General features: G+C 43.7%; 1 protein-coding gene across 1 annotated transcript; it reads left to right on the top strand.

Annotated features, from left to right (window-relative positions):
- Positions 1 to 9372: 9372 nt before the first annotated feature.
- ZNF343 (zinc finger protein 343) lies at positions 9373 to 25285 on the top strand. The gene is given in 5 exon segments (XM_069541483.1): positions 9373 to 9467; positions 11339 to 11404; positions 16368 to 16633; positions 16808 to 16867; positions 23091 to 25285. Coding segments are annotated over 3 exon segments (1059 nt in total). The 5' UTR covers positions 9373 to 9467; positions 11339 to 11404; positions 16368 to 16449; the 3' UTR covers positions 23906 to 25285.
- Positions 25286 to 26817: the final 1532 nt, after the last annotated feature.

Genomic DNA, 26817 nt, shown 5'->3' with positions numbered 1-26817 from the left:
GTAGCAGAGCCCTGGGCAGGAAATCCCAAACAGGGACAACTTAACAGCTTGAAGCTCCTTGGCTGCTTGTGCCCTGCCCCGCTCCCCCAAGTTTTTGAATGCCGCCTGCCATGTTGTTTCTAGAGTTCAATCTTCCTGGCACGATGCCTCTCATCTGATAAACTAGACTGTCAAGTTGATCATGCACAGAGCGGGGTGGAGAAAAAGACCTTTACTGAGCTGTATATTCCCCATGGTTTAAGATCCCTGGGGAACTCCCAGCCATGTGGTTGGAATGCTGCTTGGTGAGCATGGACCATGGGAAGGAACCAGAAAGGGTGCAGGGGGCTTCACTCGTTGAGATGCATGTATCTGTCAGGGATACTACCTACCTGCCTCAGTGATTTGGGTAAACTCTCATGAGTCCTCACTCTTTTGATGTTTGTTTTTATTGTGTGGGGGTTCTTGGCTATCTGTTTATATTTAACCTTGAGGTACTGAAAAGCCATGTGGAAGCTTTCTGCCCATGGGCAAGCCTTGCTGATGGGGGGCCTCACTTTAGGATAGGGTTTCTCAACCCGAGCATTATTGACATTTAGGACCAGATAATTCATTTTGTGGGAGCTGTCCTGTGACTTGAAGATGTTAAGCAGGTCCCTGGCCCCTATCCATTAGATACCCATTAACCCCCAGCCCCCTCCTCAGGTGAGACGACCAACAGGGTCTCCAGATACTGCCAAGTGTCCCCTGGGGGCAAAAATGCCATGGGGTTGAGAATCACTGTTTAGGCTGATGAGGCAGGGATAAGAAACACCCACTCAGCGTTTGTGTGCCTTTTCTTTCCCAGAGAGAAATCTTCCCATCTCCCGCCTGAGGAAAACAACCTTGGCCGCCAGTGTTTGCGAAGCTGAGGAAGAGGAGGCCGAGAGTCCCACTCTTCAGTATGTGGGTTTTTACTCAATTCTCCTGTCTTCTGTGTGCCTCATCTTGCCCTCAGTACAGAGCTTCTCATTTTGTCAGCCTCTCCAGAGTCAATGCTGAATCTTCTTCAGGAGTCGGGGAGAGGAACTGGGGTCTAAGGTTCTAACTTTTTGTTTGTTTGTTTGTTTTTTAATATCAGCTTTATCAAAAAATAACAGCTTTACCAAAAAATGCACCCGTTTAAAGTGTACAATTCAGTGGTTTTTAGTACATTCACACATTTGTTTCTGGTTTTCGGAGGTGACTGCTTCATTAAGTTTTTCTAATTTGGTGCTGACTGTGATTATAGTTTACACTTGCTCTGTGGTAACCCTTTCCTGGTGAAAGTTCTGTGAGCCACGTGTGCCCCAAGTCCAGAAGGAGGGAGGGAGCAGAGCCAGTTTGCACAAAGGTTGAGCCTTGTTTGGGGTTTCGTCTCCCCTTTGTTCAGGAACACGGCCCACTCCCACCCCTTGGCACCTTGCAGAGGGCTCACCGCCAGGTGGTCCCCTCCTGGCTGTTTGGTCGGGCTTGTAAAAGTTGGGACAGGGAGGCCACCAAGGCAAAAAGTGGGGACAGGGTCGGTGGCCATTGGCACTTAGCTTCTGGGGGTGGGGTTGGGGGAGGGTGGCATAGATCTTAGTCTCTGGAGCTGAAGGTCAGGACTTAGACCTTGGGTCAAAAGTTCCAAATTCAGGTTCTGGGGTGAACAATTCGGGAGTCCTGAGGGAACAGAGGGACCCTAGCCGCTGGAGGGAGAGCGGGGACTAAGCATAGGGAGTGGTTACCGGGGGTCCAGGTGGACTTTGGGACGGAGACTCAGTGTCTAAATCGGGACCGGGGGACTTGGCCTCTGGGACCAGCTGTGCGCAGGATGTCCCCTAAAAGGCCCTGAGAGCTCCGCGGACTCCCCGGGAGGTTCCCAGGTCAAACCCGGCGCTCTCCATCCTTAGAACAGGGGCCAGGAAGGGACCAGGTTTGGGAGGCCGCTACTCCGTGGCCCTGGGGGAAGCCGGGGGAGGGGCTGAAAGGCCTCGCATTCTCCGCAAAGGGCCCTCGGCTCCCCCTGCGGTTCCGGCAGCTCTCCCACCCCAGCGGACCGGAGAAATTGCGCCTGGGTCCTGGCGGAGGTCGGACGCCCCCTGCCGGCCAATCCGGGACTTGGCCTTTGCGGCAACCCCGGGACAGGCTGGGGCCAGAACCAGAAAGAGCCTCTGCAGGGGCAAAGCGAGCCTTAGTGGGCCTTGGCGCCGGGAGACTCTACCAGTGTTTGTTATATGTGCAAACAAATTCGAAATCACGCGTTCCTTCCCAAGGTAAGAATTAGAACAACTTTACATAAATCTAAGCAGTATAATTAAAAGAGGCTCAGATCTTTGATCTCAAAAGTAACTTCTTGTGAATTAGAGCGTATACAAATGTAACCAAGCAGTTTAGTTAAAATGAAAACCAAGCTATATTGATTTCTTATAGTGAACTAGAAGCACATTAGCTCAGAAATGCAAATTAGCTCAGAAACATTTCAAACTAAAAGATCTTATTGCAAGTTAGAGCAAATTAAGATACATCTAAGAAGTATTCCTAAACCTAACCGGGCATGGGAAATTAGAACAAATTGCGTTTGTGTGAAGTCAAACTTAAAAGCACTCATTTAAAATAAAATGTATGATCTTTATAAAGTCCTATATAAATTTTTTTATGTGCAAATAAGCTCAGAAACACACCGTCACCTCAAAAGTACTATCTTTGTGCAAATTAGAGCAAATTAAGTAGGTTAAGTGAAAACAGTGTTAATCACACACTTATATGTAAAGTAAATCAAAAGTGCATTATGTTGTTAGTGAAAATAAAGATGAAACCAAACTATTTGTACAAATAAGCAGTATGTTTGCAAACAAACAGTATGTTTGTTAACAAGCTAAGAATCAGACATTCCCCTCTAAGGAAACTTCTAATGGTTAGAGAGAGCAAATAAGAATGAGTTAGGACCAATTTAGATAAATCTAAGCAGTATTAGGGAATATGTCATTATTCTTTAATTTACCTTGTGAGGAATTAGAATAAATATAGTCAATACTAAGCACTTTAGGTGAAATCAAGTTCAAAATCACGCATTCATTTCAAATGAAACTTCTTATTCCTCCTTAGAGATATCCATATGTAACAGTTGATATTAAAACAAATACCGACTCAAGTGTTCCCAAAAGGACCTTCTTAGGGTAACTTAGAGTGTATTTAAGAGTTTATGTGAAAAAAAAAAAAAAGAGTTTATGTGAAATCAAGCTCAAAATCATTCATTCATTTCAAACAGCTTCAGAAGTACTTTGTAAATTTTACATATGCAAACAAGCTCAGAAAACACATTCATCTCAAAATTTTCCGCTTTCCTCAATCGCTAGGGGGAGCTCCTCAGGCCTGGCACAAAGACCCCTCTTTTCCTCATGACAGACCAAAGCTGATTTGACTGGGACCACCAGTAACTATGTCCCTACTTCCCCCTCCAGAGGCTGAGTCCATATTTCGGCTCCAAAAACGAAGTCCTAATCTCCAATTTCAGAGGCTAAGACCCCACTCCTCACACCAGAAGCTAAAGACCCCACTTCTCCAACCAGAGGCTAAGTTTCCACCACACACCCCACTGGCTAGGTCCACAAGACCCCTTACAGAGGCTGATGGGTCCCAGTTTTGGCTACAGCAGTCACCTGGTGCCACAGAGACTACATCCTGCTTCCCTCACCAGAGTCTAAGTCTCTGCTTCTCGAACCAAAAGCTAAGTCTTCAGAGCTCTCCTCAAAGGTTAGGTCCACACTCCCCTCTCTAGAGGCTGAGTCTGGATTTTGGCTCCATAGGCAGTACCTACCTCTCACATGAGAGGCCGTGCCCCTGCTTTCTTTCCAGAGGATGAGAACCCACTGCTGGCTCCAGAGCCTAAGTCCCAATCCCTCTTCCAGAGGCTGAGTTTCCATTTCAGATCCAGAGTCTAAGTGCCAACTTGTGCTGCCAGTGATTCCCCTATATTTTGCTTCAGAGGTTACATATGTCCCCCTAGCCAGAGCCAACCGACAATCTTCCCAGCTGGGTCTCCTGCTGGGTCCCCTTCTCCTTAAAGTGAGTTAGAGTGTATTTAGTCAAAATTAAGCAGCATATTAATAAAAACAAGCTGAAACTCAGACACAGTTCTCAAGAGAAACTGTAACTTCTTAAGGAGTTAGAGTGTAGCTGGTCTAAATTAGCCAGTGTAGGGACTTCCCTGGTGGGTAAGGCTCCATGCTCACAATGCAGGGGGCCCAGGTTCAATCCCAGGTTGGGGAACTAGATCCCGCATGCATGCTGCAACTAAGAAGTCTGCATGCCGCAACTAAGATCCCATGTGCCACAACTAGGACCTGGCACAGCCAAAATAAATGAATAAATAAATATTTTTTAAAAAATTAAAAAAATAAATTAGCTAGTTCATGTGCAATCAAGCTCAAAATCACTCATCCATTATAATTGAAATTTATAAGCTTCATAAGTGATATATAAATTATATATATATATATAAACTAGCTCAGAAATACATATATGACACAAACACAATCTCAAATTACATTAGAGTAATGTGCATCTAAGCAGTATTAGTGAAACCTAGTTCAGAGGCAGACTTAGTCTTCAAAAGTACTTAACTTATAATGGTAAGTTAGTGGAAATATAGATGAAACTGTGCAACCAAGCAGTATATTTGTATACAAGCAAAGAACCAGATATTCCTCTCTTCTGAAGTGTGAAATGGTGAGATAGTGCAAATATAAATGATTTACAGCCAAATTACATGAATCTAAGCAAGTTTTAGAGGAAATAAGCTCACAGTTACATGTTGTTCTCTTACTTTCCTTGTTTTTGTTACTTACAACAAATTAGAAAGAATGTAAGCAGCTTAAGTGACAACAATGTCAGAATCGTACATTCATATCTAAGATAACTTCCTATGGTGATTTAGATAAAAATCTGTCTGAAACTAAGTAGATCGTTGAAAACAGGCAGAAAAACCACACCTTCAACTAAGGTTCAGGTTCAGGAACATTTGAAATGAAATATCTCATTATGAGTTAGAGCATGTTTAGATGAAACTAAGCTCTTTATGTCAAACAAGCTCAGAATCTATCATTCTTCCTGTATTAGTCTGAGTTCTCCAGAGAAACAGAACCAATAGTGTGTGTGTATGTGTTTGTGTGTGTGTGTATTTGTATAGATGGAGGTTTATTGTAAGAAATAGGCTCACACAATTATGGAGGCTGGCAAGTCCAAAACTTGCAGTGTGGGCCGGCTGGCTAGAGACCCAGAAGAGCCAATGGTGCAGTTCCAGTCTGAAGGCAGTCTGCTGGAGATTTTCCTCTTGCTCTGGGAGGCCGGGCCTTCCACTGATTGGATGAGGCCCACCCACATTATGGAAGGCAATCTGCTTACTCAAAGTTCACTAAGTTAAATGTTAATCTCATCCAAAAACACCCTCCAAGTTGACACATAAAATTAACTACCACACTTCCCAAAGCTAACTTTTTATAGGGAGAGCAAATCAAGACATTTTATATGAAGTCAAGTTCAATACCACTCGTACATTACAAATGAAGCTTCCTATTTATCGTTAGGACTATGCAAGTTCAGATGTACTCTTCTCAATGGTATCCGATTAGGGTGAGTTAGAGCACAGTTAGTTGAAAGTACAAATGAAATCAAGCTTCATTCAGCCTGGTAGCCTGGTTTTTGCAGGATTTAATATCTGAACTTAGACTTGGACATTGGACTTCTGCATTGTGCCCTTACCTTTGATCTGGAACTAAGCCTTAGAAGTCTTAGAAGGCTGATACTGTAAGCAGCTTTTGCAGGAAAGAGATCTTTACGGGAAAGAGCTTTCTGCAGGAGGCCCTTTTTGTCTTGTCACTTTAGCAAAGTTATATTGTAAGTAACCGTAAACCAGGCACTGCATGCTCTACTCACCTCTGGCCCAAGCACACCTTTCAAACCTTTTGATCACAAAACGCCTTGCCTAAACTGTTGGTTCTTTCCATAGATCAAAGAAGTAGAAATGAAGAATAAGTAATTAACAGATGACCAGATCTCTTCCCTAGCTTCCCCTTCAGCAATCTTGCAAACAAACTGTTTGAACAAGGTATCATCTAAAGAAAGCACGAGGAATTGACAAGTCTGCATGTAGTGGGAGATGGTGACAGTTTGATCCCCTATCTCAATGATTAACTGAGATTATTTCCTCTTTTCCCTTTTAAAACTTTCACGGCCAAGCAGAATCTTTGAAGGTGGTTTGGGGATGAGTCCACCTTCTCCCCACATTGCCAGCTTTCTGATTAAAAGCCATGTTTTCTGTTTCTACAAACACTTGCCTCTAGGGTATTGATTTTCGAGTGGTAAGCCCTGGCCCTGAGTTTAGTAATAATGTCTGGAAGGTGAAGAGAAATGAGAGGGTGGAAGAAGAGATGGTGTTGGAGAAAATTAAGAATAAAATTGCCTGCCAACCCAGATAGTTCTCTCCGTAAATGTAGAAAAGAAAGAAAAGTTTTATTATTGAATAAGTGTTAAACCAGACTGTGAAATGCATCATAGGGAATCTTCTGAGATTGCAAAGAGAGAAATCCCAATTTTTATATAGTTGAGTGGTTACAACCCATTACAAACATGTTCTCAAGGTTAATGGTAATTTGTCCTCTTATAAGAGGATTTGACAACTTTGTTTACTGTACATTTTTTTTCACAGTTCATACTAAATTCACCTGGTAATTGGGGGTAGCCACCTGTGCCGATGAGGTAGGAGATAGATGGGTCCCTGGGCTGAGCAGCTGGAATTTGTCAAGTGGAATAAATTGGAGCTTTGTTTTCCCTAGACACTCCAAGGACAAAGTTAGTGGCAGGAGCTGAGCTCTGCTAGAGTAAAGAGATAAGACAACCACTCTCAGGTCAAGGAAACCTCACCAACTGTACATGTGCAGGAAGGCTCCTTGGGGGTCAAAAATGGAGGGGGTGTCATCCCATAATAGGTGTTGTCAGACCGCCCACTAGCCTTTGTGCTGGAATCCACCTTGGCAAAAGGAGGCACACACATATTTGGGGAAGGTCCTAGGGCAGGTCAGATGTGGGAAAAGAAGCAAGATAATTGGCCAGAGGAAAACAAAGACCCAGAAGAACTGCCCTGTATAAATGACTCAATCACCTCTTTACTGCACTCCTCCTCATTAAGGAGGATGCCCACACCCTTTCTCTTCCGGTGTGTACTTCTGCCTTGCTTCTGTCTTAAATAAATAAACTGTTTTCTGTGAGCTCTCCCATGTGTTGTGCTTCTTTTTTTTTTTTTTAATAAATTTATTTATTTTTGGCTGTGTTGGGTCTTTGTTGCTTCGTGCGGGCTTTCTCTAGTTGTGGTGAGTGGGGGCTACTCTTCATTGCGGTGCGTGGGGTCTAGGTGCATGAGCTTCAGTAGTTGTGGCACGTGGGCTCAGTAGTTGTGGCTTGAGGGCTCTAGGGCGCAGGCTCAGTAGTGTGGTGCACAGGCTTAGTTGCTCCCTGGCATGTGGGGTCTTCCCGGACCAGGGCTCGAACCGGTGTCCCCTGCATTGGCAGGCAGATTCTTAACCACTGTGCCACCAGGGAAGTCCTGTGCTGTGCTTCTAATAATAAACTTTGTACCTGTTTTTACAGTTTTTGCCTCCTTGAAACATTCTTGTTACAATGGGTCAAGAGCCAGGGCAACTTTGCATCTTGCCTCTAGCCCCTGGTGGACTAGCAACTAGGACTCCAGGTTTTCATCCAGGCTACTCAGGTTCAATTCCTGGTTAGGGAAATAAGATCCTGCTTCAAGACATTGCTCACTGCTGTCCCTCTGAGAACACTAATTACTTTTATTTGAAAGAAAAAAAAAAAACAACTTCTAACTCTATGACAAGGAGGTAGTTATAGTTTTGAGCTAGGCATTGAAGCTAAATTCCCACATGATGGGAACATAGGGCAATATCTTCCTTAATGGTTTATTTCAGAGATGGCTGCCAGGCCTTTAAGAAAAACAACATACTTCTTAGCCTTTAAAAAGATTTACATACATATCAAAGGGGCACATGATTTACAAATAGGTTTCTCAAGGAAATGATAACAGTGAAAGCTAATTTTCAGTTACCATTACAATTTAAACGCTCTTCCTATGAATTGAACTTGGTCTGCTTTGCCAATCCCAATTGGCGTGTTGCCAGTTGAAGGTACCAGCTTAGCCCTTAAAGAGGATCTTTGGTAAAAAGCCAAAGAGCCAGACTCCAGCCTGAGTGAGGCTTCTGAGGCAGGCGACAGATGGGCCCCAGGCTGAGCAGCTGGAATCCTTCCCCTGTGGACAGACACTCCAAGATAAAGATAATGGCAGAAGCAAGCAGAAGCTGAGTTCTGCTTGGATAAAAGATAAAGAGAACATGTATTTCTCATTCTTGAGGTCAAGGAGACCTCTCAAACTACACATGCACAGAAAGGTTCCTCAGCAGTCAAGAGAATGGAGGGGGTGCCAGACCATAATATGTTCTTCTTTCCAGAAACCCTAGGGCTGTACTCTATTTTGGCTAAAAGACACAACGGCCCAAAGTGGGGGGCCCTGAGTCAGATCAAATGTGGACTCAGAGCCAAGCAAAGCAAGACGATGGGCCAGAGGAAACCCAGAAGAAATGCCCCACGTAAGTGATTTAAACTACCCCAAAGGTGCTACTCTTTCTCTGAGCCTGCCCCTGTGTGTCTACCCACATGTACTTTTTTTCCTCCTAATAAACACTTTACTTGTTTCATTACTTTCCATCTCTTTGCTGAAATCCACTTCTACAAAGCAGACGATCCAGGGCCTTGTCACTAGCCACTGGCCCTCGTGGTCCAGCAGTTAGGATTCCGTGCTCTCAATGCCACGGCGCGCAGCTTCAATCTCTGGTCTGGGAACTGAGACGCTGCTTCAAACCACCACAGGCCGAGGCCACCCGAGATCACTTCCATCCTCTAGGAACTGGATGTGAGCTTGTCACTAACCCTGAAAACCTTGACGAGGGGAAAGTGACTACACGGCAAGGAGAGCGCCGGAGTTGAGTGTAAGGGATCAACAGAGACTTTGGGAGTCCGCTTTACCTCCGCAGTCCGTTTTCCAACCGCCAACTCCCCCGCCCCCCACAAGTAAAATGGCAATGAACACAGGGGTGAGCGAACAGCACAGAGCCAAACTTAGATGGTGCTCGCGGAAGGTGGCATGCATATTTTAGCGCCTAAGCCCAGGGAATTTAGCCTGGTCACGATAGGAAAAATCCACCTGAGATGCTCGCAACCGGAAGCCGGACCCTCCACAAGCCAACCGGAACTGCCTTCGCCGGGTGACCCTGAGCGCCGAGGGTGTGGACCTGGAAGCCGTCACGGAAGCGGCCGCAGAGGCTTCTGGGGAATCTTTCAAGCGAACAGGCAGAGGGAACAGAGATTTCATTCGGGAACCACTACCTGTTTATGCATGGGTATTTTATAAACAGAGACGGGTAGGCTGTCACTACATAGCCACTGTCGTGGTAAATTAACCGCGCGGTCCACAAGCGGCTCCTGGGACGGCCAGCGGGAAGGGAGTCCGCGAGGATTCTGGGAACTGTAGTTCTGGTGTAGTTGAGCGGCCGAGGGCGGGGTGAGCGGTCGGGTCCTCTTTGGAGAGCGAGGCCTGCCGGGCCCGTGGCCCCACGGTGTCCCTCCCCTGCTGCAGTAGGGTGGGGATAGGCCGGGCAGGGCCTAGGGTTGGGAGTTGGGGAGGAGTGCGGCTGCTGGGGGAGTGCGGCGGCCCAGGCCGGCGGGTTCGGGCGGTTTCGTGCTTGGAGGAGGGGGCGCGGCTCGAGGTGCGCGTTTGTGGCGGGGAAATGGGGTGACTCCTCTAGCTGCGAATCCCTGAATTGCGGGGCGTTACGCGGAACTTCACTCCTCGGCTGGGGCGAGAGACCTGGAACTCAAATTTCTTTCTTGGAAACGGGTGGGTATATTCTGGGCCAAACAATTTACGAGTAGGGGGCAGCTCCAGTGCGCATCCCCGGCGTTTATTTGGGGTGTAGGGGTGTGTTCAGCCAGGGCCAAATAGACATCCCTTGTGATGGGGGCTGGGGGCGCGGCTTGGGCCATGTGTCCCTGGGTGTTGTTTGGCCTGGGAGCACTTACGTGCGTCCCGCATCCCTGAACGGTTGTGGGAACCCAGGACTGATCGTGAATGTCAAGTTTTGTTTTTGATGGGGCTGAATATGACCCAATGGTGATTGGGCGGAGGTGGGGTGGAGGAGAGAGCATCTCAGGCCCTGCTCTGCGTTGGCTTGTTGGCGGTGGGTGGAGGTGAGTTCGACGTGGGCAAAATATCCGTAAGGGGTGGTGGAGTGTCTTGGCTCTGGAGTTCTTTGGGTTTTTAGAAAATGGGGAGGTTTGGGGCCTGAGGCAGACATCCTACAGTGATGGTGCACTGCACCGCTGGGGCCTGCATCTAGGCAGTTTTTTGAGTGCAGGCAGGTCTGCTTCTCTGGGATCTCTTGTCCCACGGTTTGTCCTCATCCCGGGGCCCACTCTGCTTTATGACAAAGATCCCAGATTTGGTTGTAATGTAAGTGGCTTGTTTGGCTAATTCTCCCTCTCTTAGAATGCTTTTCCCTCATGTGTTGGGGTTCAGACCTCTAGTTTGGGACTTACCCAGATTAGGTAGTGTGGGGACCTCTGAGGGCTGCTGGCCAACTGTCCAAATCACTTCTGGGATCTGGTGAAACCCAGGTATCAGGACTTTAATTTTGGGGTAAGGTCAAATTTTAAACCCACGCAGTAGAATAGTACAGTAAACTCACATGGACGTATCACCAGATTCAACATTCATTAATTCACAGACAATCCTGTTTCATATACATCCCCTCAACTTGTCTTTGGATATGCTTTGAGAACTGTCACACCCGGTAGGGGTTGACCATCACTGACATTACAACTCATCCAACGGGCTAAGGCCATGGCACTCCACAGCTAGAGATCAAATCTAGGCACTTTCTAGCTCTGTCACTTCAGTTTATTAGAAGATCTAACTCCGGGCCTTTGGGAGACAAAAGTTGTACAGTGCCTGGAATTGTCTGTGGTGTATAGTAAGAGTTTAGTAAGTGTTAATTATTAGTAGTAACAAAGGATGATTTTCCTATTTAATAGCATATCAGGACAGGCTGTATTTTGATGCCCACATATGACTGTGTCCCCAGGAAGCTGTCTACATTCTTCTTTGACAGATCTGAGGCTCTTTTTGTTTTTTAAAGAAGAGGAGCACCCCTTATTTTAAGCTTGGGGATTTTTAGCTTGGTATCTGGGGGCCAAGAGACAGTCCTGAAGCTCACACTGCCTGTTTCATCCTCAGGTTCACCTTCTCACATCCCTGCCTGCCCAGAGAGGACTGTATAGAGAACAAGAGGACTTCTTGCAGGTGGATACCACTCACCTTCCATGTTTCTGCAGTGTCTTCTGTTCTCCAGACCTTGGGCAAATTTCCTTTGCTCATCCTGACGTTTTGTGCCCTGCAGTGTTCCATTTGAGGCTCAGAGGACCTGCTTGTTTCTGTAGGATACCAGGGCTGATTTAAGGGCAAAGGCCTTTAACAGGGAATATTACCCCAGACAAGTGCTCTCATTCAGGTTACCACCGTCCTTGCCCTAGCAACATTTCATCCTGGCTGCTGGATTCCCAAGACTGTGTCAGCTGTTGTAAAATAAAAAATGATGGTAACTACCACTTATTGGGAGTTGTTCTGTGCCAGGCACTGGGCTTTACAATCTCTGTAATATTTTATTCCCTCAGCACTGACTTATTTGAACAAACCTACGCTCACATATGATTCCTCTCTTTGTTACATGTGACGGATAAGAGTTGCACTGTTAAATTTCTACAACACATATTTGGAGCATGTAACTGCTGCCAGAGGGCTTTCTTCTAAGTTAAAACATAAGAACAAAATTACATAATTAATGCCTTTTTTTTTTGGTGGTTAACTTTTCACATAGAAACTACAAATCCATCGTCCAGCATCAACAGTAATCAATTCATGTTCAAGGTTGTTTCATATACCACCCCTGCCTCCCACCTTTTTTTGCAGAATTATTTTAAAGCTAATTCTAGACATCATATCATTTCACTTATAAATGTTTCATTATGTGTCCTTAACTGAGAAGGACTTAAATTTACCCTTTTTAAAAAAACTGAGGTATAATTTATATACAACCAACTACACAGATCTGAAGTATATGTTTCAATGGATTTTGACAGACATGTACTCCCGTGTAACCATCACCTCCAACAACTGGAATTTGTGTTCTGTTTCAGAATTCTTTGCCTACACCAAAGTCATGATGGTATTCTCCTATGATTTTTTTTCCTAGAAGCTTAAAGTTTTAGCTTTTACATTTATGTTTATGATCCATTTTGATGTATTTTTTTTGTGTATGGTTTGAGGTTTTGAGGTTTGACATAGTACTTGTTTATAGCACCATTTGTTGAATCGACTCTCCTTTTACCATTGTATTGCTTTGGTGCCTTTGTTGAAAATCATTGACTGTGTAAGTGTGGGTTTATTTCTGGACAGTCTCTTCTGTTAATTTAATCAACATCACACTGTCTTGATAGCTTCAGCTTTATACTAAGTCTGTTGTTTTTATATTTTTAAAAAAATTTTTAAATTTATTTTTAGCTGCGTTGGGTCTGTGTTGCTGCGCACGGGCTTTCTGTAGTTTGCAGTGAGCAGGGACTACTATTTGTTGTGGCGTGCGGGCTTCTCATTGCAGTGGCTTCTCCTGTTGCGGAGCACGGGCTCTAGGCACATGGCCTTCAGTAGTTGTGGCGCATGGGCTCTAGGGTGCGTGGCCTTCAGTAGTTGTGGCACGCGGGCTCAGCAGTTGTGGCTTGTGGGCTCTAGAGCGCAGCCTCAGAAGTTGTGGTGCATGGGCTTAGTTGCTCCGGGGCATGTGGGATCTTCCCAGACCAGGGATCAAACCCCTGTCCTTGCATTGGCAGGTGGATTCTTAACTACTGCGCCACCAGGGAAGTCCCTATACTAAGTCTTGAAACCATTTATCATCAGTCTTCTTTTACAGGGTTATTCTAGCTATTCAAGGTCCTTTTCATTTCCAAATATTTTTTTGAATCAGCTAGATGTTTTCAACAAAAATAAGTCTTGTGGGATTTTGATTGGAATTGTGTTGAATCTGTAGATCAGTTTGGTTAGAACCGACGTCTCAAGAGCACTGAGTTTTCCAGCCCACAAACTAAGTATATCTCTCTATTTATTTAGGTCTTTAATTTCTCAAAGTAACATTTTGTAGTTCTCAGTGTAGAATGTTTGCACATCTCTTCAAATTCATTCCTATACATTTTATGTTCTTGAATTTTTGGAAATGTTTTTAAAATGTAACTCTCCAGTTGTTTCTGACTAGTATTTAAAAATACAATTGATGTTTGTATGTTGACCCCTCATGTCCAGCCACCTTGCTAAATTTAAATTAACTTACTACTTCTAGTTTTTCTTTTATTGAGGTATAGTTGATTTATAATATTATATAGGTTTCAGGTGTACAACATAGTTATCCACAATTTTTAAAAATTATACTCCATTACAGTTATTATAAAATATTGGCTATATTCCCTGGAGGGTATTATGCTTAGTAAAATAAGTCAGACAGAGAAAGACAAATACTGTGTGATCTTACTTATATGTGGAATTTTAAAAAGCTGAACTCAGGGAAGCAGAGAGTACAGTGGTGATTGCCAGGGGCTGCAGATAGGGGAAATGAGGAGATGTTGGGTACAAACTTTCTCTCTCTGACTTATTTCGTTAAGCATAGTACCCTCCAGGTCCATCCATGTTGTTGCAAATGGCAAAATTTCATTCTTTTTATGGCTGAGTAATATTCCATTGTAGTACATGTATACCACATCTTTATCTGTTCATCTGTTGATGGACATTTAGGTTGTTTCCATATCTTGGCTGTTGTAAATAATGCTTCTGTAAACATTGGGGTGCATGTATCTTTTCAAATTAGTGTCTTTGTTTTCTTTAGGTATATACCTGGAGTGGAATTGCTGGATCATATAATACTTCTATTTTTAGTGTTTTGAGGAACCTCCATGCTGTTTTCCACAGTGGGCGCACCAATTTACATTCCCATCAACTGTTCTCACCAACACTTGTTATTTGTGTTTTTTTTGATGATGGCCATTCTGATAGGTGTGAGGTGATATCTCACTGTAGTTTTAATTTGCATTTTTCTGATGGTTAGTGATGTTGAGCATCTTTTCATGTGCCTGTTGGCCATCTTCATGTCCTCTTTGGAAAAATGTCTATTCACATCTTCTGCTCATTTTTTTATATTTTATTTTATTTTATCTTCCAAAAAGTGGATATTTTTAATGTATTCGATTAGCAAAGATTAAAAAGTTAGATAATTCCTAGTGTTGGTAAAAAGTTGGAAAGCAGAATTGTATATTCATTGGTGGCAATGCTTCTTATCCAGTCCATGTTCTGTGTATACTGAAAATTTGAGGTCTCTAGGTGCCATACTGTGTATCAGTCTTCACTAAACATCTTCCCTTTTTTTAAAATTAATTTTTATCGGACTATAGTTGCTTTACAATGTTGTATTAGTTTCTGCTGTACAGCAAAGTGAATCAGTTACACGTATACATATATCCACTCTTTTTCAGATTTCCTTCCCATCTGAGTCACCACAGAGCATTGAGTAGAGTTCCCTGTGCTATACAGCAGGTTCTCAAATTAGTGATCTATTTTATACATAGTAGTCTATACATGTCAATCTCAATCTCCCAATTCAACCTACCTTCCCTTCCCCCGTTGGTAACCGTAAGTTTGTTCTCTACATCTTTGACTCTATTTCTGCTTTGCAAATAAGTTCATCTCTATCATTTTTCTACAGTCCACATATAAGTGATATTGTACGATATTTGTTTTTCTCTTTCTGACTTCACTCTGTATGACAGTCTCTCGGTCCATCCATGTCTCTGCAGATTTCTGCCCTTTTTTCTTTTTTTTAATTAATTAATTAATTTTTGGCTACGTTGGGTCTTTGTTGCTGTGTGTGGGCTTTTTCTAGTTGTGGAGAGCGGGGCCTACTCTTCGTTGCGGTGTGTGGGCTTCTCATTGTGGTGGCTTCTCTTTTTGCAGAGCACGGGCTCTAGGTGCACGGGCTTCAATAGTTGTGGCATGCAGTCTCAGTAGTTGTGGCTCGCGGGCTTAGTTGCTACCTGGCATGGGGGATCTTCCCAGACCAGGGCTTGAACCCGCGTCCATTGCATTGCCAGGCAGACTCTTAACAAATGCGTCACCGGGGAAGTCCCCCCATTTTTTAATTGAGTTGTTTTTTTGATATTGAGTTGTATGAGCTGCGATTTTTTGATATTGAATTGTATGAGCTGCTACAACTTCTAGTCTTTATTTGGACTTTTGGATTCTAGGATACAGTCATGACTGCAAACAAAGATAGGTTTATTTCCCATAGATAATCATTTTTATTATTTTTCTATATATACCTCCAGTATTTAAAAAAATTTTTTTTGAAGTCCAGTTGATTTACAATGTTGTGTTAATTTCTGCTGTACAGTAAAGTGATTCAGTTATACGTATATCTGTTCTTTTTCATATTCTTTTCCATTATGGTTTATCACAGGATTTTGAATATAGTTCCCATGCTATACAGTAGGACCTTGTTGTTTATCCGGCAGTATTTTTTATGAAAAGACAATCAAAGATTAAACACACATATTAAACCCTGCTCCCCACCCCCCACCTTTCCTAAAGGGGTCCTTGTTAAACTGAACCTTTTAATTGATATGTAATAAAATATACCCACCACTTCCTTACTGGCTTTTGGATTTTATGTGTGTTTTTTTTTGGCCATGCCCTGTGGCTTGCGGGATCTTAGTTCCCCCATCAGGGATTGAACATGCACCCGCTGCTGTGGAAGTGTGGAGTCTTAACCACTGGACTGTCAGGGAAGTACCTCGTTGTTTTTTTTTTTTTTCTTTTAGAGTAGGTTTACCTTTCCTCTGTTCTCAGAACATGAGAGATGGTGGAATAACGCGGTGCTTACAAGTGGCACTGTCACTTTCAGTCACATTTCCTTGTCCAGGGCAAGTCATGAGACCAAGCCTGACGTCAGGGGCAGAGAATTATACAGAGAAACAAATAATTGGGAATGTTGATGATATCTACCACAAAGGGCCTACAGGCTAGAAAGGAATGAGGTAAAAAAAAAAGCAAGGAACCTTGTGGACTGAGACTCTATGTGTATTGTGTGAGAGGACAGGATCCCTGCTGAAGAGGCACAGGCATAGGGCCCACAGTAAGGGTCCCAGCAATGTCAAATTGCTTCTCTGTCCCACAGGTGCCGGCTGCATGGCAACAAGTTGGGCTTTTATAAGTAAGTTTTGGAGGAATCACACCAGGCAGCAGAAATTGATCTTGAGATGAAATCATTTCTACCAGGCCTCCTGGCAGAATTTCAAGGCGAACATGGGGCTGACTCTGGGGCCATGATGTTGCCTGATCCTTCTGCCTGGAGAGAGCAGGACTGGGAGGAGATGTTGCCTTTGGAGAACAGGGAAGTTGCGGAAACTGTGAAGACACCGACTCAGAATCACAAGGCAAAAGGTGAGTGCTGTTGAGGGTCCAGAGAGGTGAAGAGGGGGAGCAGGGCTCCAGGTTTACTGCGAATGCCTTGTGATCACAGGCAAGTGGCGACTTCCTCTTCACAAGTCACGGAGGAGCTGCTCTGGCAGCACCATGGGAGCCCCAGTTTCTCATAGCTTCTTTTTCCTTCTCTAGGTTTGCCTTCTCACAAGACTGACTGGCTTCAAGAAAAGGAGGGAAAAGTCCAAAATACTGGTGAGTTGGGGTTACATTTATTTAAAGTCTCTCAAAATTGCTCTTAAGGACATGTGGCAAGTAGCGAAACATTTATTCAAGAAAATCTACTAAATCAGCAAGAGTCTGTGGCATTTGTCCCACAACCTGCTCCCTCCTGGTCACCCTTCAGCTCAGTGTAATGGAAGCTGTACTCCAAATGGGTACAGCTAAGAAGATGGGACTTTCTTCCCCCAGTTCCCAGTCTTTTTCCCTGGGAGGGGCAAGCTACCAGCAATTCTTATTCCCCCCAGCTCAGTGTGGCAGGCAAGTATGGCCAAGAAGTCTGGCATTTTCTATCTCTATTTGTATGATGACCCTATTTGTATGATGGAAGCTCTGTCTCAGGCACAGGTGGTCAAGAATCAGGAGGGACCTTATTGCCTTCTCCCCATCTTGCTCATAGGGCAGACAGAGATCCTGTGCTAGGAGAAGCATGCTGAGAAGAAAAGGAGCTGCCACCCCTGCCCAGTGCCCCACTGTTAGAGCAGGAGTGTCACACTGAGCGAAGTGGTCTGCCAGTCCTGTGCCACCTCTGAGTAGTGGTGCAGAGGTCCTGCCCTGGTGGGAGGCAGGCCATAGGAACAGAGAGCTCTACAGCGCTCCCTAAGGGGACTGGCTTTGTGTGGAACTGAGCAGGGAAGTTGAAGTCTTAGGGTGTTGTTGAAAACAGTGGAGATTTTGGTGGTGAGCAATTAAGAGGAAACTGAGAAGCCTGTGATAGCAACAAGGGAAATGGCAGATCACCTGGAAGTTTAACAGAGAAAGCAGGGAAAGAAATTGCTGAGAGGAGCTCTCCTACGGGTTGGAGTAAGTCTCAAATACTGGCCTCAAAATTACCCCTGCAAAAGGATCTGACTTTAATTGGATCAGACTATGGAGCCATTTATACTCCAGGACATTGTTGAAAACAGTAGAGCAATCAGCAACCAATAGTGGAGGCTAACAGTCGGGTGTGATACCAATAGAGGCAGACCTGCTGGAAGCTTAACGGGGAAGTCAAGGAGAGACACAAGAGAGCCCTCTGTCAGGAGGGGGAAGGTCTGGGTGACTGTGTGTTTGCTCAAGGCTGCACCCTCTGAGGAGCCACTGCTTCAGGGAAATAACCTTCATCGAACTAATCCAGACAGGTCTCAAAACAAATGAACAAGCAGACAGCCACAACCTAGGAAGACGGCAGGGTTGGTATCCAGAGTTGCTACAATATTTTACCTAAAATGTCCAATATGCAAAGAAAAATTATATAGATAAGGGGAGGGAGAAGGAGGGAAAGGGAAAGAAAGAATATATGAATTTAAGAATGAGAGAAAGCCTAAATAAATTTTCCGGTCTGTAAAATGAAAACAACTTTTCAGTTCTATGAGTTAAATTATAATCTCACTGGATTGTAAATTCATCTTCCCCTATTGGTTATGAGTTGTTCATTCATTGATACACTATAGACACAAAGTTATACTCCTAGAGAATGTCCAGTGGGGTTGGGGCTAGGAAGCAAAGTAAGCTAAATGCCCTGCTTTCATTCCAGGAAGCTTATTGAAGTCTAGGCAGAACTTGGAGATATTGTGGGTTTGGTTCCAGACCACCATGGTACAGTGAATATCACAGTAAAGTGAGACACGTGAAATTTTTGGTTTCTCAGTGAATATAAAAGTTATGTTTACACTATACTGTAGTCTATTATGTGTTCAATAGCATTATGTGTGAAAAAACAATATACATACCTTAATTAAAAAATACTTTATTGGACCCTAGAGGTCCAGTGGTTAAGACTTCGCCTTCCATTGCAGGGGGTACAGGTTCGATCCCTGGTCAAGGAGCTAAGATCCCACATGCCTCACAGCCAAAAAACCAAAAACATAAAACAGAAGCATTATTGTAACAAATTCAATAAAGACTTTAAAAATGGTCCACATCCAAAAAATCTTTAAAAAACACTTTATTGCTAAAAAATGCTAACCATCCTCTGAGCCTTCACCAAGTTGCAGTAGTGACATCAAAGATCATTCATCACAGATCACTGTAACAAATATAATAATAATAAAAACATTTGAAATGTGAGAATTACCAAAATCTGACACAGAGACACGCGGTGAGCAAATGCTGTTGGAAAAATGGCGCCAATAGACTTGTTTGACTTGGGGTTGCCACGAACCTTCAATGGTAGAAAACTTGATGTCTATGAAGGGCAATAAAGCAAAGTGCAGTAAAATGAGGTACACCTGTACTGCTCTACGTGATGAGTGAAGCATTGAGGGCTTTATTTTAAAAAGGTTAAAATACCAGGCAAAGACAGATTTTGCAGATCCCATTTAGTATAACCCGAACTCTTCAAAAATGCTTATTCCGGGCTCCATCTGTTCACTCCTGCTTTTCTCTATGGTTGACGTTTTCTTTCATTTTCTCCTCTAAATCGTCTCTATTCCCTAATGCCCAGCACAAGCCTTGTGTACATGATGCTTTTCTTCTTCTCCAGTGCATGCCCTACTCTTCATCTCAGAATTCCTCCATTCCTCAGGGTCATTGAGCACTGCTTTAGGTTTTCAAATTGATTCACAAATCATTTCTCCAAAGAAATCAAAAGCGTCCGAGGGCCAGGAATGAGTTTTATGCATCAGTTATGTGCTCCTCAGATTTTAACACAAAGCCGTAGTAATAATGCCCAGAAGAACTTGATACAGAGAACCATGTACTCTGAAAAGAATTAGATCAACTTCTTGCATATCCAGACTCTCCGGGGCCACCAGCTATGTTCCTCATAGTGGGAGGACTGATGGGGACTTGCTGTATGTCCCTTAATTTATTGCTTGTTTATAGGTACCAGTTACATTCAGGGATGTGGCTGTGGTCTTCACAGAGGCAGAATGGAAGAGACTGAGCTCTGAGCAGAGGGACCTATACAGAGAAGTGTTGCTGGAGAATTATAGGAATCTGCTCTCATTGGTGAGGCAGTGTTCTTTCCTTCATTAATTCAGTGGAGATTTACTGACCACCTCCCATATGGCAGAAAATGTTCTAGACACTTAGAACATGTTAGTGAATGAAGTGGTAATCTCTGCCCATGGGGAATTACTTTCTACTGTAGGGAGACAGCTAACAAAAAGCTTCATATTCAGGGACATTATTATTATTTAAAAATTTTTGCATATGTTTAATTTTCTTTTTTATTGAGGTATAGTTGATTTACAATATTACATAAGTTTCAGGTGTACAACATAGTGATTCACAATTTTTAAAGGGTATACTCCATTTTTGTTATTACATATATAGGGATATTATAATATGGTATGTTAGAAGGTGATAAGCACTACGTAGTAAAAAATAATAATAAAATAGAACCGGATAAAGGAGTATTAAGTGTGAGAGTGTGGCTGGCTGAATTTTGAAACTGGGTATTTGAAATCACCAAGAAGGTAACATTTGACCAAAGGGAGTTAGAACTCTAGGTATCTAGGATAAGAGCATTTCAGGTGGAGGGCCTCATTGGTGCTAAGGCCCTAAGGAATTGGGGTGCCTGCTGGGTATAAGGAACTACAGTGGAGGCACAGTATGCAAGGGGAGAGCAGTGAGAAATGCCTTCTAAGACAGAAGTTAACATTAAATATCAAAGTTTGTATGGCTTTTGAGTTTCATAAGCCATATTTTTTTCATTTATTTAAAAACTGACATCGATTCTTTAAATCTAGGTTGATAAATACTTTTGATTGTGACATTTCTCTGGATCAGGGGTTGGCCAACTTTTTCTGTAAAGGGCCAGAAAGTAACTATTTTAGGTTTTGTGGGTGATATGGTTTCTGTAACCACTCTCAACTCTGCCCTTGTAGGGCTAAAGTAGCCATAGACAACAGGTAAATGAATGAGTATAGCTGTGTTCTAGTAAGACTTTTGTGGACACTGAATTTTGGATTTCATGTAATTTTAATGTATCATGAAGTATTATTGTTCTTTTGATTTTTTTCCAACTCTTTAAAAATTTAAAAGTCATTCTTAGCTTGTAGACTGTGCAGAAATAGAGGGCCAGATTTAGCTTGTGGGCCATAGTTTTCCCACCCCTTGTTCTAAATCAGTGCTGTCCAGTAGAAATATAATGTGAGCCATGTGGGTAATTTTAAATTTCCTAGTAACCACATTTAAAAAAGTAGAAGTAAATGGATGAAATTAATTTTAATAATATCTTATTTAACCCAATATATCAAAATATTTTCATGTCAACATATAATCAATATAAAAATTAATTAGATATTTTACTCTTTATTTTTGTACTAAGTGTTCAAAATCTGGTTGTTATTTTATACTTAGAACACATTTTCGCTCAGACCAGCCACATTTGAAGTGCTCAGGAAGCATACAGCTGGTGGCTACCATATTGGATAGCGTGGTTCTAGATATTCCTGTAGTTCTAGATAAATCAGGTAGAGAAAAATCACATTTTTGGAGACACAAACTAGTTTTAGGCAGGAGTTTCTTCAGGTGTTTCCTTAAATGGCATAGCTATTTCCCTGATATGGATTAATCAGGTTTACTTTTTTCATTTTCATCTTCTTTGACATGTTTTGATCTGATTTCATCTCGTTTGAGCTCCATCTAATTAAGTGTGGATTCATCTGTTTCAGTCTGGTTCTGTGTGTTTTGATTTGGCCTTAGCTAGTCAGTCTAACTAGATTTTGTTTTTATTTTTCTCTTGTCATATTATCTTCCTTCTCTGTGTTAATATGTTTAACGGGTTCCAAGGAAAATATCAAAATGACCTTGTTCAGATTAGTCTTGATATTGAATGCCTGGATCCCACTTGCATTTCTTGAGGTTGTGTCCTTTGTCTTGCTCAGCACCACAATATCCTGCAGTTCTCCTGCCTCTTACGTCTCTTGTGGGCTTTTCTCTTACTTTTTTCTTTTCTTTGGACTGTAAGGGTCCACAGGACTAGTGTCACATTCTCTTTTTTTCTATGTCAGTATTCACACCCTTGAACAGTTTGTGAACTTCACCGATTTTACCCATCACCTATTATAATGAATCCATTTTCTTTGTCACTGTCTCACCTGTGCTTTATCTTCATATTTCTATTTGGTTACAAGACAGCACAAGTTTATTCTCAAACTTATTTGAGATAATTGAGATAAATTGAGATCATACTATTTTTCCTCCTAAACCAGTCTCTCTTTCTCTAGTTCTTCACATGTTCATGTTATGATGTCTCTTCTTCAAAGGTACTCCCTGAAATAATCTTTAAAGCTTTCATAGGGGAAATATTTCAGTTAGTTTAGGCTAGGTAATGCTGTGATAACAAACAACCCCAAACTTTGCAAATGTTCATTTCTTACTTAATATCTACTGTCTACAGTTCAGGTATACAGCTCTATTGGTTCAGCTCTACTGGCTCTGGGATCTAGGCAAAAGGAACAGCCTCTATCTGGGTCATGGGATTCTTAAGGAAGAGGGAAAACAGCAATGATAGAACCATACTGTGCCTCTTAAAACTTGTTTGGAAGAAGCACTAACTTTTCACTAACCTTTGTTGGCCAAAGCAAATCCCATAGCCACGTCTGATGTCACTATAATGGGATTAGTTTGGGCACAAGGTACCAGAATCCTGAAAGCATGGAGCATGTCTTTCTGTCCACTGCTGAATCCACAATACTTTAGTAGAGAACCTAGTACTTAGAAATTTTTAGTATTTGTTTGTGGGTGGACAACTGGAAATTCAGATTTATTTCATATACAGTCTCTTTAACCACTGTTTCATATACTGTTTCCTACATTTGAAAGCCTTCAGACCTAGTGACTTTTTTTGTATATCAGTCTTCTATTTTGTAATAGAAAAGACATGAAAGAGGTTTCCACATAGGTCATAGAGACTGTTACCTCCAAGTAGAACAGAGTTGTGGACAGTCTATATCAATGTGATATAGACTTAGATGATTTAGTCAGAGGAAAAGTCTAAGGGTAGTTGAGGCTACTTGCAGAGCAAAAAGGTTCCTAGTCTGACTGACATATAGAAGATGCTTTTGTTATGGATTTTCTGGATTGCAATAGAAAATGGAATGTGTAGAAGTGGAATGTAAAGGAATTATTGGTGGGAAACAAATTGTGTTGTATGTATATTGTCAATTACAGTTGTGGCAGTAAGACACTTTCTGTCCTAAGACAAGGCAGAACGGCCCAGCAGCCCTACTTAGGGCTTCTCTAACTGAAAACCTTCTCTCTCCAGCAGAACCAAAGCCAGAGATCTACCCCTGTTCTTCCTGCCTTCTGGCCTTTTTCTGTCAGCGGTTCCTCAGCTAACACACGCTGCAGATCTTCCCGGATGTGTGTGTAGAAAATCACTTCCACCTGGGGGATTCTGGCCTGGGGCATCGGGGGCAGCAGTATTCTGCTCACAGCTGCTGGAGTGAAAACACAGAAGGCCAAGAGAAAGAAGATGACTCCAGACTCTGGTGCTCGAGGACAGAGGAGAGACGGCCCTTACGTGCATTGCCCAGCCCACCCTGAGAACAGTCAGCAAGTCCTGGAGAAGGCAGCGCAGTGGTAGAAATAGAGCCCAGCGCAGCCCAAAGGGTAAACCCTTTGCAAGCAGACAAAGAAATGAAGGAATTAGAAACCTCAAGCTCTGGAGCAGTCAACTGTCAAGAACGTGAACTAGACTGTAGCCCCAAATCAAACTGCATTACAAACCAGACCATCCTCTTAGGGGAGAAGCCCTATGTCTGCAGGGAGTGTGGGCGAGGCTTTAAAGATAAGTCGAACCTCATCAGACACCATTGGACACACTCAATGGAGAAGGCTTATGTGTATAGTGAGTGTGGCCGAAGTTTCAGCCAGGTGTCAACCCTTGTTAATTACCGGAGGACACACACAGTGAAGAAGCCTTACATGTGCAAGGAGTGTGGGCGGGGCTTTAGCCAGAAATCACTCCTCCTTGTGCACCAGAGGACACACTCAGGGGAGAAGTATTATGTTTGCAGGGAGTGTGGGCGAGGCTTTAGCAACAAGTCAAGTCTCATAAGACACCAGAGGACACACTGAGAGGAGAAGTCTTGTGTATGCAGGCGTCCTGGGCAGGACTTTAGCAATTAGTCGAACCTCTTCTTACGCCAGAGAGACATGCGGGGAGTAGTCTGTATGTGTGTGTGGGGTGTGAGTGAAGCTTCAGAGATGTGTTGACCCTCATCAGGCAGTGAGGCACATTCAGGGCAGGAGCCTTATGCGTGCAGAGTGTGGGTAGCTGTCAACCCTCAGTGCTCAAAGAGGACGCACTTAGGTGGGAAGTATTGTGTGTGTAGGGACTGTGGGGAAGCTTTAGCAATAAGTCAGCATTTATGGAACATCCAGTGGCCGACTCAGGAGAAGCGTCATGTGTTCAGGGAGTGCTGACAGGCATTGGGAAAAGAACCGACAGGAGGGCTCCAGATGGCTCACTCAGGGAGGAGCTGTGTGTTTGCAGGGAGTGTGGGCAAGGCTCTTGTGATCAGTCAGCTTTCTTCACACACAGTAGGGAGAATCCTTATGTGGGGATACTGTGGGGCTGCTCCAGCCAACTGCTGCTGATAGCTGCAGAGATGAATTCCTCACTAGACTTGCTCTCAGCCACAGGGAGCTGCACTTCCCAAGGGATGCCTCCTGGCCAACGACTGATTGATACGGGGAGACAAAACCCTAGCCGGACTCTGCTGGGACAACTCCACAGGGTCATCCCAGATCCCAGGGTCCCCATGAAACTGAATGATCTCAAACACATTGCAGGTCAGCTTCTTCCTCTGCCCAGTCCTGTCCTCATTCCCCGATAAGCCACTCAATTCTCTGCCTCATTGTCTCTCCAGGGAATCCACCCTAAGAGCATAAGCACACAAGGAGTGTGGACGAGGCTTTGGCTAAAAGTCGCTCCTCAACAAACCCCAGAGTATACAGAATAGAAGCTCTGTGTGTGCGGGGAGAATGGGTAAGGACACCTCAGGATGCATCAGAGAACAGCTTTTGAGGGAGAAGCTTTACAAGGCAGGGAGGGAGACTGGGAAGATTTAGCAGTAAGTTACACCTGGTGCAGCCGAGGACACTCAGGGAGTCCTATGGGGGTGGGGTTGTGGGCGGAGCCTTATTCTGACACCCCTTCCTCACAGATCACTACCTCACTCACCTCCTGGGGGGGTTTCAGAAGTCTTGACCCCCACCCGTCCCCATACTCTTTTTGAGAGTGAAGATGGCAGTAACAATAAACATGTTTTTTCCACTCTTTGTAATCAGATGGAATAAAAAAGTAGAAGGCTTTATTTAAGTAAGAATAATCAATTTGTTTTACTTTCAAACACCAATTTTTTCCCATGTTTTCATGTCTTTCTGTTCTCATAAATTGTTCAATAAGCTCAGGCTATGTACCTTAGTCACTCATCTGTCTGGAAAGCAATTAAATTTCACAACCTGGATTTCTGCATGAATTCAACCCTTGAGAAAAAATAAGTCCCAATCAACCTAGTAGATTTATTGGAGGATCTGATTCGTTGCATGGGGAGGATGATGTAGGTTCTGGAGACATGCCCACTGAAGCAAGGGAATTTCCCGGGTCTCTGGGGGCTGGGTTGCCTCTTCTGACTGATCACTCCCTTTGGCTTCTGTGAAAGCTCCCTTCCCTGACTTCTTTCTCTTCCTTCTAGTCTCTATTCAGGTCTCTGCTGTATCCTTCTCTACCACTGAAGCATTGTTTTTCCTTCCAGATTCCAGAGTCAGGTCCTTTAACCACGCCCAAACTGTTTTCCAGTCATGAATCATTGTTTTGGGTCTCTTAGCTACTTTGGTATCAGATCATAAGTCTAAAGACCCCTGGGGAATTCCCTGGTGGTCCAGTGGTTAGGACTCTGTTTTCATTGCTGAGGGCTGGGGTTCAATTCCTGGGCCCTAATCTTGCAAGCCACGTGGGGCAGCCAAAAAAAACAAAACAAAAAAACCCCTAAACACAGCTCCAATGCCACGTCGCCTCATCCCTCCAATCCTAGGGTCTAGTCCTGCTAATGACACCCACATCATCCCTCCACTAACTGGTCCAAGATAACCTGGTCATACCCCTGCCCTTGTTTTTCAGCCCAAGGACCTGGCCTTTAATCACACCCTTTCCTAGTCTTCCTCCCTCAGAGCCCAAATTGCCCAGATTTTTGACAACTCTGCATGCCCTGGCTCTGACTTCTATGTCCTAAGCCAGAACTCTTTACTGGAGAGGGTTGGCCTCAGCTCTAGCAAATTTGTTTGTTCAGTTGGAGTTTGCCAGATCCACAAAATGGGTATCAGGCTTTGAAAATCAGAAAAAGCACAGGCTGATTTTGTTGCACTATCAAAGAGGGGGGCAGTAAAAGAGAGTCCAAAGGCCATGAAGTCAGCTTTCCAGTGGGTCCTGAGTCAGCTCTGGTTGAGAGGATGTGAGTGCCAGGAGCGTGGGTCCCCACCCTTTGCCACATTTCCCGTCATGTTTCTTTGCTGGAACTGCCCCTATAACATCAACAATTTGCTTTGGGTCAGAACTGGAAGCCACAGAAGGAAAAGTGTTTATGGGTATGCAGTCTCTAGGGTCTGAAGAGGGATAGGCCCTCTATGTTCCAGATGACCCCAAGACCCCTCCCTGTGTCCTGCCATTGGGAGAGAAACATGTGAACAAACCAGCACCTTCCTTTGGGAAGGAAAGGTGGGAGGAAAGAAAATGATGCAGATTCTTTTTAACTGAAGTCCCTTATAACCTGTAGTGACCTCAGACGTGTTCCAGGGAAAGGACTGTCAGTCCTAGCCCAGCAAAGGGAGAGGGGTATGGGGTTATCTTTCCAAGCCTGGAAAGGGGCTTCCCCAGACTGCTGCTACTCTGTCCTTTATCTCTAGGAAGGGCCACTGGAACCAGCTCCTGTATTCCATCCCAGCAGGAAGCAGAACCGGGGTGTGTGAGGTGAGCTCTCCCTCCAAAG

The sequence above is a fragment of the Delphinus delphis genome, chromosome 15 (genome assembly GCF_949987515.2).
Source record: "Delphinus delphis chromosome 15, mDelDel1.2, whole genome shotgun sequence".
NCBI classification, from domain to species: Eukaryota; Metazoa; Chordata; class Mammalia; order Artiodactyla; family Delphinidae; genus Delphinus; species Delphinus delphis.
This window is presented reverse-complemented; position numbering and strand designations above follow the sequence as displayed.